The 12,413-nt window shown below is 34.6% G+C and overlaps 1 protein-coding gene across 1 annotated transcript in view; it reads left to right on the top strand.

Moving 5' to 3' along the window:
* EPB41L4A (erythrocyte membrane protein band 4.1 like 4A) overlaps positions 1-12,413 on the top strand; it is a gene marked incomplete at both ends in the record, with an annotated part of 314,692 nt that overhangs the window by 210,027 nt on the left and 92,252 nt on the right. Inside the window, 3 exons of the mRNA XM_084234013.1 lie at positions 5,876-5,973; positions 7,152-7,272; positions 9,703-9,790. Coding sequence (XP_084090139.1) covers positions 5,876-5,973; positions 7,152-7,272; positions 9,703-9,790 — 307 coding nt within the window. The remainder of the gene's footprint in view (positions 1-5,875; positions 5,974-7,151; positions 7,273-9,702; positions 9,791-12,413) is intronic.

Below are 12,413 nucleotides of genomic sequence, written 5' to 3'. Positions count from 1 at the left end.
TCTAGGGGTCCAAGACAAAGGAAAAATAAAGTAGCTGAAGACAGGGGCTAAACAGATAGCCTATAAAGACACTAATTAGTCTAAAATCAGACTTCTCTGAAGAAACACTATGGGCAAGAAGAGAATGAAGTGGCATATTCAAAATACTCCATGAGAATAAATTACAGCCAAGAATACTTTATCCTGTAAAGTTTTCCTTCCTATTTGAGGGAGAAATAAGAACCTTGTCAAACAAAGAATAGCTTTAGAAATTTGTGAACATTAATGCCTCCCCTCAAGAAATATTCAAAGGAACTTTTATATTTATTTTTTTTAAGAATTTATTTTACTTATGCTTATAAGAACTGTGGTACAGGCCAGAGGTGTGTGTGTGTGTGTGTGTGGGTGGATTGAGAGGATTAACCAGTGAGAGTGGGGAGCAGAACAGGCAGATTTACTGAAATATGCTACTGAGGAGAGCAGTGGGCGAGACAGGAGAGGTCTGCTGAGCCATGTGTGTTGCTCCCTGGCTGGTGTAGGATTAAACTTGTGCTGCAGTGACTGCAAATTACTTGATAGTGCTGTCTTTAACCCCTGTGCCACCAGGGAGGCCCAGAACTTTTGTATTTAAACATGAGAGGAATGAACACAAAGAACTGAATAAGTAATTAAATATAACCATAAAGCTATGAACAAAATGGCAGCAATAGACTCCTACTTATCAATAATCACTTTAAGCATTGATGGACTGCACCATGAAAAAGTCACAGAGCATCTTGTTGGATTAAAAACAAAATCCAATCTTCTGCAGTTCCAGGAAACTTACCTAAGTTCCAAAGACAAGTATAAAGATGGAAAACAATGCTAAAGGCAGATGTAGAAGAAGGCAGGAACAGCCATACTTATATCAAATATAATAGACTTCCAGCAAAAAAATGGTGACAAGAGAAGAATGGTCTTATAGCAGTCTTTTCCTCATCTGAGTTTTAATCATACTGTATTATGATCAAGGGAAGAATACACCAAGAAGACATAGTACTTATAACTGTATACCCACCAAATGAAGGAACACTCAAATACATTAGACAGTTACTATTGAATCTGAAACAAACATTAGAGAAAATACATATGTGGTAGGAGATTTCAACATCCTACTTTCACCAATAGACATCAGCAAGACAGAAAACCAACAAGGATACAATTGCCTCTAGCAATGATCCTAACTGGTCCACATGGTCCTAACTGACATTTATAAGATACTGCATCCCACAAAAAGTAAATACACACTTTTCTCAAGTGCACTTGCATGATTATCCAGGGTAGAAAACATCCTGGGTCACACTGCAAACATCAACAAGACCATAAAGGTATCAGAGTAAAATTGACTACAAAAACAAAGCAAGGAATTCCTCTAAGATGTGGAGACTGAACAGTACACTACTAGAAGACCACTTGGTTGATGAGGAGCTCAAAGAAGAAATTCAAAAATACCCTGAGACAAATAATGGTGAGGGCACAATCTACCAGAGTGTATGGGACACAGCGAAAGCAGTAGTAAGAGGAAAGTATATGCCAGCCCACAATCAGAAACAAGAAAGAACCCAAACAACCTAATCTGTCATCTCAAGGAACTAAAATAAGAAGAATTGGGAAAGGGGGTGGGAAAGGAAGGGATAAAAAAAATAGAGCAGAAATAAGTGAAATAGAAGTGAAAAAGATTGTCCAAAATATCAATGAACTATAAAGGCTGGTTCATTGAAAAACTAAACAAAATAGACATACCTCTAGCTATACTCATAAAGAAAAAGAGGGGAAAAATTTAAATAAATAGGATCATTATAATAGAAGAAGAGGAATTATAAACATATGACAGAAATCCAGGGGTTACTAAGAGATTACTATCAACATTTACATGCATGTAATCAGAAACAAACAATCAAACAAACAAACAAGCAATATAGATTAGACTGACAAATTCTTAGAATAATTATACAATCACCCCAGGCTCAATAGGGAATAGAAAACGTAAACAAAACCATTACAAGAAAGGGTATTTAAATAGTAATCAAAATTCTACCAAAAAAAAAAAAAATCCCAGGACCAGAAGATTTCATAAGGTTTTCTAAATGCCTAACGATGGAGTAATACCTATACTGCTAAAACACTTTCAAAAATTTCAGAAAGAAGAAATTCTTTCCAAAATATTTCGAGGTTAACATCACACTAATACCAAAACCAAACAGACAATACAAAGAAAGAAAGCTATAGCCCAATATCCACAGTGAACACAGATGCTAAAATCTTTAATAAAATCTTACTAAACCAAATCCAACAATGCATTAAAAGGTTTATACACCATGATGAAATTGGATTTAATCCAGGGACACAAGGATGGTTCAACATCCAAACATCAATCAACATAATTCACCACATCAACAAAAAGAAAGATAAAAATAATATGATCATGTCAATAGATGCCAAAAAAGCATTTGATAAAGTTCATCATTGATTTGTGATGAAAGCCCTTGAAACAGTAGGATAAAAGAATCATATCTTAACATAATAAAAGCCTTATGAGACAAACTCGGAGCCAAAAAAAATTTAAATATCTGGGGGGAAAAAAGCTGACAAAGGAGGTGAAAGACCAATATAAGGAAAATTATAAAACATTGCTAAAGAAATAGAAGACACAAAAAAAGGAAAATATTCTCTGCTAATGGATTGAAAGAATCAACATTATCAAAATGGCCATCCTACCCAAAGCACTTTACAGATTCAATGCAATTCCAGTGAAAATGTCAATAGCATTCTTCAGAGAAATGGACAAATATAGCTGAAATTCACATGGAGTCACCAAAAAAAAAAGTTTAGCCAAAGTAAAAAAGATTCACAGACCAATGAAATAGAATTGAAAACACAGACATAAAACCACACTTATATGGACTACTAATATGTGACAAAGGAACAGAGAATCTACACTGAAACAAAGAAGTTTCTTCAATAAATAGTGCTGGGAAAATTGGACTGCCACTTGCAAATGAATTTAACTTGTCCACTATCGCACACCATACACAATAATCAACTCAGAATGGACAAAAGACTTAGATGTAAGGCCTGAAACCATAAAAAAACATAGAAGGAAATATAAGGAAAACACTCCATGACATAAACGTCAGAAACATCTTTGAAGAGTTGTCTCCAACAGCAAGGAAAACAAAGGAGAATATAAGTAGCTGGGACTACATCAAACTAAAAAGCTCTGTAGGTCAAAAGTGACACTATACTGAGTGGGAGAAAATACTTTCTCACCATATGTCTGATAAGGGACTTATATCAAAGATCTACAGAGAGCTCACACAACTCAACAAAAATAAATCAAACTACCCAATCAAAAAACGGGCAGAATAGTTAAATACGCACTTCTCCAAAGAAATGCAAATGGCTAACAGGTATGTGAAAAAAATGTTCACTATCGCTTATTATCAGGGGATGCATATCAAAACCACAGTGAGATACCACTTCACACCTATGGAATGACCCATATTAAAACAAACAAACAAACAAACAAACACAAGTGCTGGTGAGGGTGTAGAGAAGAAAGAATCCTCTTACACCATTGGTGGGAATGTAGATTAGTCGTGCCATTGTGGTAATCTATGGTATTCCACTAAAAATGGATCTGCCACAAGAGCCAGCAATTCCACTCTTAAGAATCTACCCAAATTACACAAAAGCACTAATTTGAAGGGAAACCAGCTTTCCTGTATTTACTGCAGCTCTATTTACAATAGCCAAGGTCTAAATGTGTCCAATTTAAATGTGTCCAAACAGATGAATGGGTCAGAAAGATGTGGTGTACAGAAATCAATATACACAATGGAATATACACAATGGAATACTACTTAGTGATAAAAAACATAAACTTATTGCTGCCATTTGCAGCAACATGGTTGGAGCTGGAGGGGCTTATGGCTTGCCTAATAAGTCAGAAGGAGGAAGATAAATATTAGATGGTTTCACTTGTGTGTGAAATACAGAGAAACCAAACAAATGGGCAAAGATAAACTTTAAAACTGACCTTAGATTAGGGGCAGCCAGGAGGGGAAGGGTGAGGACAAGGGAAACTATGGTCTAGAAATTAACAGTTATGTAAGAAAAATATAATTTAAGAATAAATAAAAGAGAAAAAATGGTTTATAATAAGGCCTCATCTGTCATTAATTGATTTTTGGAAACTATGACTTTAAGTGAAATGACATAATGAAAGTGGGTCCTTGAACATCACTTTGTTCACCATCTGCGAGGATTATTTTTTCTCAATGTTACAGTAAAGCAACATTGAATGAAATTATGTGTTTTTGCATATCTGTAATAGTTTTCTTTGATTTTAGTGGATTTTTAAAACTGCAATGACTCAGATCTTTGGTCTTTAAAAAGCATGTTGTTCAGGGAAGTTTTAACATATGTAATCCTTTTTCTTCATGAATTTCTCTGACAACAAAAGAATTTAAGTTTTTTCCATTTTCAGCTATGTGTCTATATGTTCATATATCCATCCATCAAGTCAACTGCTATTGAGCAGCTACTGTGTGCTCACACCTTTATACAATCATCAATAAGCTATACTTCCTGATTCTTAGTATCTGTCTCTGTGTTTCATGAGTTCTGTTTTTTCATAATCCTCTTTTCCTTTCTCTTTCAAGTAAAATCTCTATGGCATTAGGACACTCAGTGACTATATTTGGCAAGAAATTTGACTACTTAGTCAGATGTTAGCAAAGTCTTAGTAAAGAGAAATATGCATCTCTGACACATTTCCTTTAAAAAAGACACTTCAGGAAAAGAAATTCCACATTCACAATAGAGTGTAACTCAAGGCATGTTTCTAGCAAGTAGTAAGTAAAAATTCCAGTGAATCTGTTCCGTTGATAAGATTTTGCATTTAAATTTGCAAATATCATTTTACTCTGCTTTTTTTCCTCTTCAAGAGGAGCATAGATGATTATAACAAAGTGGATTTAATAACCACAATGAGCATTCAGGGGATAGAACATAGAGAAGTTGGGCCAGAAAGTACATGTTAGGGAGTGGGGAGTGATTGAAGAAGTAAATCATCATCTTAAAAACATTTTTAAATGCCTTGAACTTTATCTTGGTAAAGGGAAGTCTTTTAAGATTTTTTTTTTTTTTGAATCAAGGGAATGACGATCCTATTTGCCATTTAAGAATCCTATTTACCTCTTGGGAAGTTGGAAGGAAGGTAAATATAAATGACAACAGAGCAGTGAGGAGGCTGTTTTAAAAGAGTATTCTAGAAGAATCCAGTGGGTTGTCCCTTGGACTAGAAGATGGAGAGCGTCGTGTATGGATTCTCAAAACCAGCATATTTAATAATTGAATGTCAGTTCAATTATTACAGGAACTACACAATGTTCCTGGATTTCTTGTGCAACAAGAGAGAAGTGGTATCATTTTATTTAAGTGGGCTTTGGGGAAACACATGTTAAACAGATTTTCACTGATGCCTGTGGGCACAATCAAGTTGATATTAGTCATCTACAATCATAGTAGCATCTAGCATTCAGATTTCCTCACAGAGAACTTTGTGAGAATTTGGAGAAGAGAAATTTTATAGCAGCTGATTTTTAAAATTTGTGTTCTTAGTTTTTTTTTTCTGCCCTTCCCACTGACATCAAAAATCATCTTGTAATTCTAGTCACTGCCCTGTATTTAAATAGTTTCTGTTTACTCAATAGCCTCCTCACAAAAGAATGGAAAGTGGCTTTATTTTCACTAATAGAATTGGTGGTTCCCTTGCTTCTCAGAGTTTGAAACTTAGAATCTGGGTAGTATAGGACATCATTAATCTTTTTTTTTTTCTCCATTTCTCTTTTAGATACCAGTTTTTCTTACAGGTGAAGCAAGATGTGCTCCAGGGCCGGTTGCCCTGCCCTGTCAACATTGCCGCTCAGTTGGGAGCATATGCAATCCAGTGTAGGTTCCATTTAAGCAGATTTGCTTCAGAAATGTTTAGGGAAATTAATTTGATTTTTTTTTTATTTAAGCAAGTTTATATACTAAGATTCTTACCAAGTGACATTTGGCTAAAAAATAATAAATTTAGTCAGGAATCAAGTTTTAGTCTGTCCCTTCAGAAGATGAAAATGAAACCAGGTCCTTCCCTTAAGGTAGATTGGGTGGAGTTAGCTGCAGGAATGGCCACTATTTCTTGATTAAGCAGAGGACTGAAATCTGTTCTAGTCTGCATCCTACCTGAGTTAATAGACCCAGGAAGCTGGAATGTGTCAGATCACCTTGCTTCCGGGCAGCTGTAGTAAAGACTCCAGATGGTCACTGCCGTGCAGCCAAGCATTTTTGCTCAGTGTGCTTCAGCATCTGGCATTAATATGATAGCCACGTGGAACAGCTCAAGGTCGCATTACTATTTTGGAGGCTGAGGATACTTTCACTTACAATTACTGAGCCCATTCTAAGAATCAATGGGTATGAGAGAATTTAGACAGCATGGGCCTTACCTTTATAATACTTGGAGACCAAAAATAGTGTGGAAAATACACCCTAAGTGAAACGTCACATAGGTGAATTGGGTTGGGCTTGAAAAGTGGATTAGCGTAGTGAGGAGAGATTTTATAAGAATATTATTGTGAACTTTCTGGTTTTATTTTGTTTCTTTGTGTCAACTACAGTGGCATTATGTGCAGTGATGATGTATATTCCTATGATTATTATTAAGGAAAGTATATTTTGAATCACACACCCTATCTCTTGGTGTCATTGTCTGAGAGCATATATCAATAATTATAGTTTACCTCTGCTTTTCTAATATACATATATATATACATATATATACTCCAAATTCTGTTTAAAATTCTTCATTTTATATAAGCTGATAGGAATATTTGAAATTAAAATCATGATAATTGTAGTCTTTAAGAAAACAAAAATGTAAAACTTGCATTTTTAGGATGAGATATTATTTATACCATTCATATATGCTCATCAGAGTTGTTTTACTGAAGTTGTTGTGTATGAATTCATTAACAAGACATTTGAAGAAAATAGTTAAGTATGGTGTTAATGTTTTTGTTCTATTATTATTTTTGGCATATTTTTGTAAAATAAAAAAAATTGAATTTCTTTCTTTCTTGAAGCTGAACTTGGAGATTATGACCCTTATAAGCACACTTCAGGATATGTGTCAGAGTATCGGTTTGTTCCTGATCAGAAAGAAGAACTTGAAGAAGCCATTGAAAGGATTCATAAAACTCTAATGTAAGCCTCATACCTTATTAGGTATAGTCACCATGCTGTGCATTAGTTCCTCCGAACTTTCTCACCTTATAACTGGAAGTTTATATTCTTTCACCAATGTCTTCCTGTTTTCCCCAACTCCTAGCCACTAGTAATCATTCTAGTCTCTGTTTCTATGAGTTCATCTTTCTAAGATTCCACATATTTGTGATATGGTAGGGTGTTTTTCTCTGTCTGACTTATTTCACTTAATACATTGCCCTTGGGGTGCATCTGTATACTTGAAAGTTGCCAAAAGAGTAGATCTTAGATGTTGTCTCCACGTGAAAAGAAATGGTAATTATATGACAAGATGGAGGTATTAGCTAACTCTGTGATGATAATCCCATATGTAATGTACTCAAAACTGGGAGGAAAAAGAATGAGGTCATATATTGCATCATGCATACATTATCGTCAATACTATTGACAGGCGTAAGAAAAGTTTCTGGAATGATAAATTTTACCTGTGCCTTGAACAATCTTACATTTTTTTCCTTTTATATATTTTTCTTTTTACTCCTAGTCACAATAAAATATTCATAGAAAACTCAGAAAATTTAAAAAGTATAATGGAGAGAATAAATCCCAATACCTAATGTCACCATATTTTTCACTGATAACCTTTGAAACCTGTCATGAAGAATTTCCCATAGAGAAAATCTACTTTACCCAGATTTTTGTATGTATGATTTCACATAAATAGAATCATTCAGTATATACTGTATTTTGCAGTCTCCTACTTTTTCAGTCACCTATATCATGAAATTTATTTAATTTTAAATACATTTTAACCACAAGGTCTTAATGTATTCTAGATTTGCTCTATATTGAGTATGTAAATTCTTCACAGTTGTAAGGAAAGTCCAATCCAGTTTATAGTGATGAATCTGGAAGTCATGATGACACTAGTGTGAGCTGCGGTGGGTATTATGTTAACACCACATGCACTTGTGAGAATATACACACTCCCTTGGTAGGATTTTCAGTCAATGGCCTGAAGCATTGAAGTTATAATTTAATTATAGTTATTTTGGTTAAATCCTCTTTACTGATTAACTTTCCTTTATTGCCTCTTATGTAACATTCCTGTTTGAATTTGCTTGATTTTAGATCTAATATAGTTAAGAAAAAATGTAGAATTAATCTGGTCAACAAAAAAATGTTTGCCTAAGGATCTGTTTCAGTGAGTAGCAACAGAAGTCAGTTGCTGAATTGTAATGAGAGAAACCAGGCTCTTCATCTTGTATTAGCATGCACTGGAATGCTCTCAGCCTGATTATAGAATCCTTCATTTTAAGGTATCACTGGAATGGATGCTAACAGAAAGCATGTTACAACATTATGTAGGGCAGTGTGTTTGGCACACTCTGGGGATACTAATTCTACTAGGGTTTTCAAAGTGTGATTATATTTTGAAATTATCATGGAGCATTAGGTAAAGGGTCTTCTATATGTTATTGTAGTGGTCTGTTTGGTGATTGACCGTTATTTCTAAAAGAATAAATCCTGATGAAAATTTTATAGCTTTTGTATTTTTAATTTGTATTGAAAATTGCTCATGGATTTCAAAAGATGCTATGTGGTGGATTTTTTCCAGGGTACAAAGCTTAATCTTTAGAATGCATCAAAGCAAGATTTCTTATTTTTTAAAAATTCATAGTTCCTTTTGTTAGCCATTAAAATGAATCTCTCTCTCTCTCTCTCTCTCTCTCTCTCTCTCTCTCTCTCTCTCTCTCTCTCTCTCACACACACACACACACACACACACACACACACTCTTATTTCCACTTCTCTGTGGAGATTCCTGATAGGTGCTCACTCTAATTAGGAATGGATGCTGTTTTCTGAACATTATCAGTAGTGAAAATTTGGAAAAGACTTCTATACTTTGTATTAAGACAATTACAAACACTTTTACAGTTTCTAAATAAGAAATAATGAATTTTCAAACCATACATGTACTCAGGAGATGCCAAGCATCCCCATCTGAGTGGTAGGAGACCCGTTCTCTTCTTCCTGCCCTCACTATTTCTTTCTTTTCCTCCTGGTGCATGGAGGGATTTTACTCTTTGTAAAGGGCATGCTTTTAAATTTAAGTACTTAAATTCTCAATAATCTTTTCAGGGATTTCTGAAACTGAGAATTTTTAAATATATGCTGGGACATTGGGATTGGCTGTAATAAGTGAAAATAGATTTGGAAAATAAAATTAACATTATAAGTATCACCTCATAGTAAAAAATTCTGTCACCAGGAAGGCATAGTACTTCTTAAAATACAAAGATTTATGTTTGCATTATCAAGGGGACTATTTATTTTCCTAGTGAATATAATGAAGGTAGTTTACATCCCTGTAAGTGAAATAGCTATCAGTGATATAAAACTCTTTTGTTTTTATTCTGGGCATAGGGGTCAGGCTCCCTCTGAAGCAGAGCTGAATTACTTGAGGATCACCAAATCCCTGGAGATGTATGGCGTTGACCTCCATCCTGTCTATGTGAGTAACATTTAATTAGCACAAAATATGTTAAGCTGATGCCATTTTTCTTAAAAAGTCACTGAAACTTCCAGAGGAAAGCTATAGTTCTGTTTGGCAAGCAAATGATACTTTTTCATCTGTGTTTTTCAAAGACAAAGAATCTCTTGCATGGATTAAACACTAATGAGTTTTGCATAGAAGTCTGTGATTATATTTCTGTGTACAAAAACAATTAACTGGACTTGAAAACACAATCTGGATAACAGATCTAAAGGGCTTAAGCAAACGTCAACTCAATTTAAACTTGGTCTACAATTGGTTGTATTAGACAGAAAACAGACTTTACAAAATTAGATCTTTATAGCAGAAAAACAGTCATAAAATCACTTGCCAGAGAAAGTTAGGTGTTTGTTAAAAGCAGAGGGTGTAAAAGTTTGGTCAGGCAGGTTGAATGTACAAATTACGTCAATATTGAGGGTTATTGTCTGCTCTAGTTACTGAGTTGTATTAATAGAAATATTTTGGCATATTTTCTTCAGTGGTTGATGAAAAGTTGTTTAATACATCAGTAAACAGTTACACTGTCTCTGCATTCAGTGTTCTAGATCTAAGTCTTACCATCTGAGCCACTTTTCTAACATTAACATTGAATATTGTGGGCCTCCCCTGGTGGCGCAGGCGGTTGAGCGCAGCCCAGTGAAGCTGTCCTCAGCCTCTGCAGCGCGGGTTCGATCTCTGCTAGCCGGAGAGAATCCCACATGGCGCGGCAGACCTTTCCTGTCTCACCCGCTGCTCCCCTCAGCAGTGTATTTCATCAGTCTGACTGTTCTGTTCCCCATTCTGTCTCTGGTGAGTCCTCTCACTCTCCCACGCATCTGGCCTATACCCCAGTTCTTGTATAAATAAACAAACAAATAAATAAATAAATCTTTTAAAAAATTGATTATTTTATGCTTGTAAGATCAAAATCCTATCCTACCTGTGATTTCATAAAATTTTAGTTAGCATCAGGCATGTTATTTGAGAAAATGAGCTAGGTGCCTTATTCTTTATAGGAAGTGAGTTGCTAAAGATTATATGAAGATTGACTATATCAATTGGTTATAAACCTCAATTTTTAAGAAATCTGCTGTAATGCAAATAACTCATTCATGCATTCATTTCATGTCTTTTGTTCATCAGAGTTTCCTAAAACAGAAAAACCATATCATATATTTTTTTTTAGCGTTAGAATAACCCTTGGGTATACAGTTAATGTGGTGATAAAAGTTACAGACTTGGAGGAGGTAGTAGCTCCCTGATTTGTTAGATTACAATTTCACTAAATCATCAATGCTTAATATTACTTTGCTTTAAGAATACCTCAAAATTTTGTGAAATAGGGTTTTGTTTTTTTTTTTAATACTTTTAGGCCCTTTAACCTTATATTTTTAGGTTTTAACAAAAAAGAATTTTGTAGAAAATATGCATAACAGGAATTTTTTCTGCAAAATGCTTCTGTATTTGTGTAATATTTATTTAATTTACAAATACTTTTTTTTTTGAGGGGGAGGTAGTGGTAACGTATTGCCAATGAATTGGGTTAACAAGAATTTTCCATACATCCCTTAAAACTGAAATTTTAGAATTGAAGGGAGGCAGCAGCTGGTATTCCTCCAGAGCCTATTAATTGTCTTATATTCTTTGGAAATAGGATTTCACAGGCTATTATTTAACTTTGGCTTTGAAATAAGATTACAAATAGAAAGTTTTGTGCATGTCCTTGGTACCTACTCTGTGATTTTAATTTCACAATCATATTCTCTTAATTGGGATTTATCAATGCCTTAGTTTTTAATAAGAAAATATTTTATTTTCACACCTTTGATCAGTGTTAAAGTCACAAATTGAAGTAGGAAGAAGCATCATAAAAACCTTAGCAAACTCACAAATGTGCTTGCAAGCAGCTGCCAGAAATTTCTGGAGAGAATTGTGGTGAGTCAGGCCTCATAATTGTTCATATCAGGGAATAAGATCGAGATGAGCTATTACATAAATGTGTGATAAGTATACTCAATGGAATACTACTCAGCCATTAAAAATAATGAAGTCTTGCCTTTTATGACAAGAATGATGAAACTTGAAGTGATTGTGCTAAGTGAAATAAAATCAGAAAGTGAAGACAACTGCTGGTTTCTCTCATATGTGGAATGTCAATGACTAAAACAAATGAACAAGACACAACAGAAATAACTCTCAGACTCTGTGAAAAACATACTAGTCCAGAGGGGAAAGGAAAGGGGGTGGAAAGTAAGGATAAAGGGGATCAATTTGATAGTGTGAATAACATTAGAACTTTGATGGTATGTTCAGTGAAATATATGTACATATAGGGGTGTGAAGCTGTACTCCCAAAACTTAATAGTATTGTAAAACATTGTTAAATCAATGAAATTTCATTCAAAAATTAATAATTAAAAACAATAAGAGGAGCCATCCAGTCACCCTTGATAGAGCCAGTCATTCTCAGTCCATGGCTGCATAGGAGAAATCACCTGGACCTCTTATGTTTGGTCAAAACTTTGTCCTTTAATTGGAGACTGAGTTAACTGGTTCAGCAACCCACGTGTCAGCACTCTTAATTACGTAGTTGATCCCAACT

Source organism: Talpa europaea, assembly GCF_964194135.1.
Source record: "Talpa europaea genome assembly, chromosome: 5".
NCBI classification, from domain to species: domain Eukaryota; kingdom Metazoa; phylum Chordata; class Mammalia; order Eulipotyphla; family Talpidae; genus Talpa; species Talpa europaea.
The sequence above is the reverse complement of the archived record's forward strand: the minus strand, read 5'-3'. Positions and strand labels throughout refer to the sequence as shown.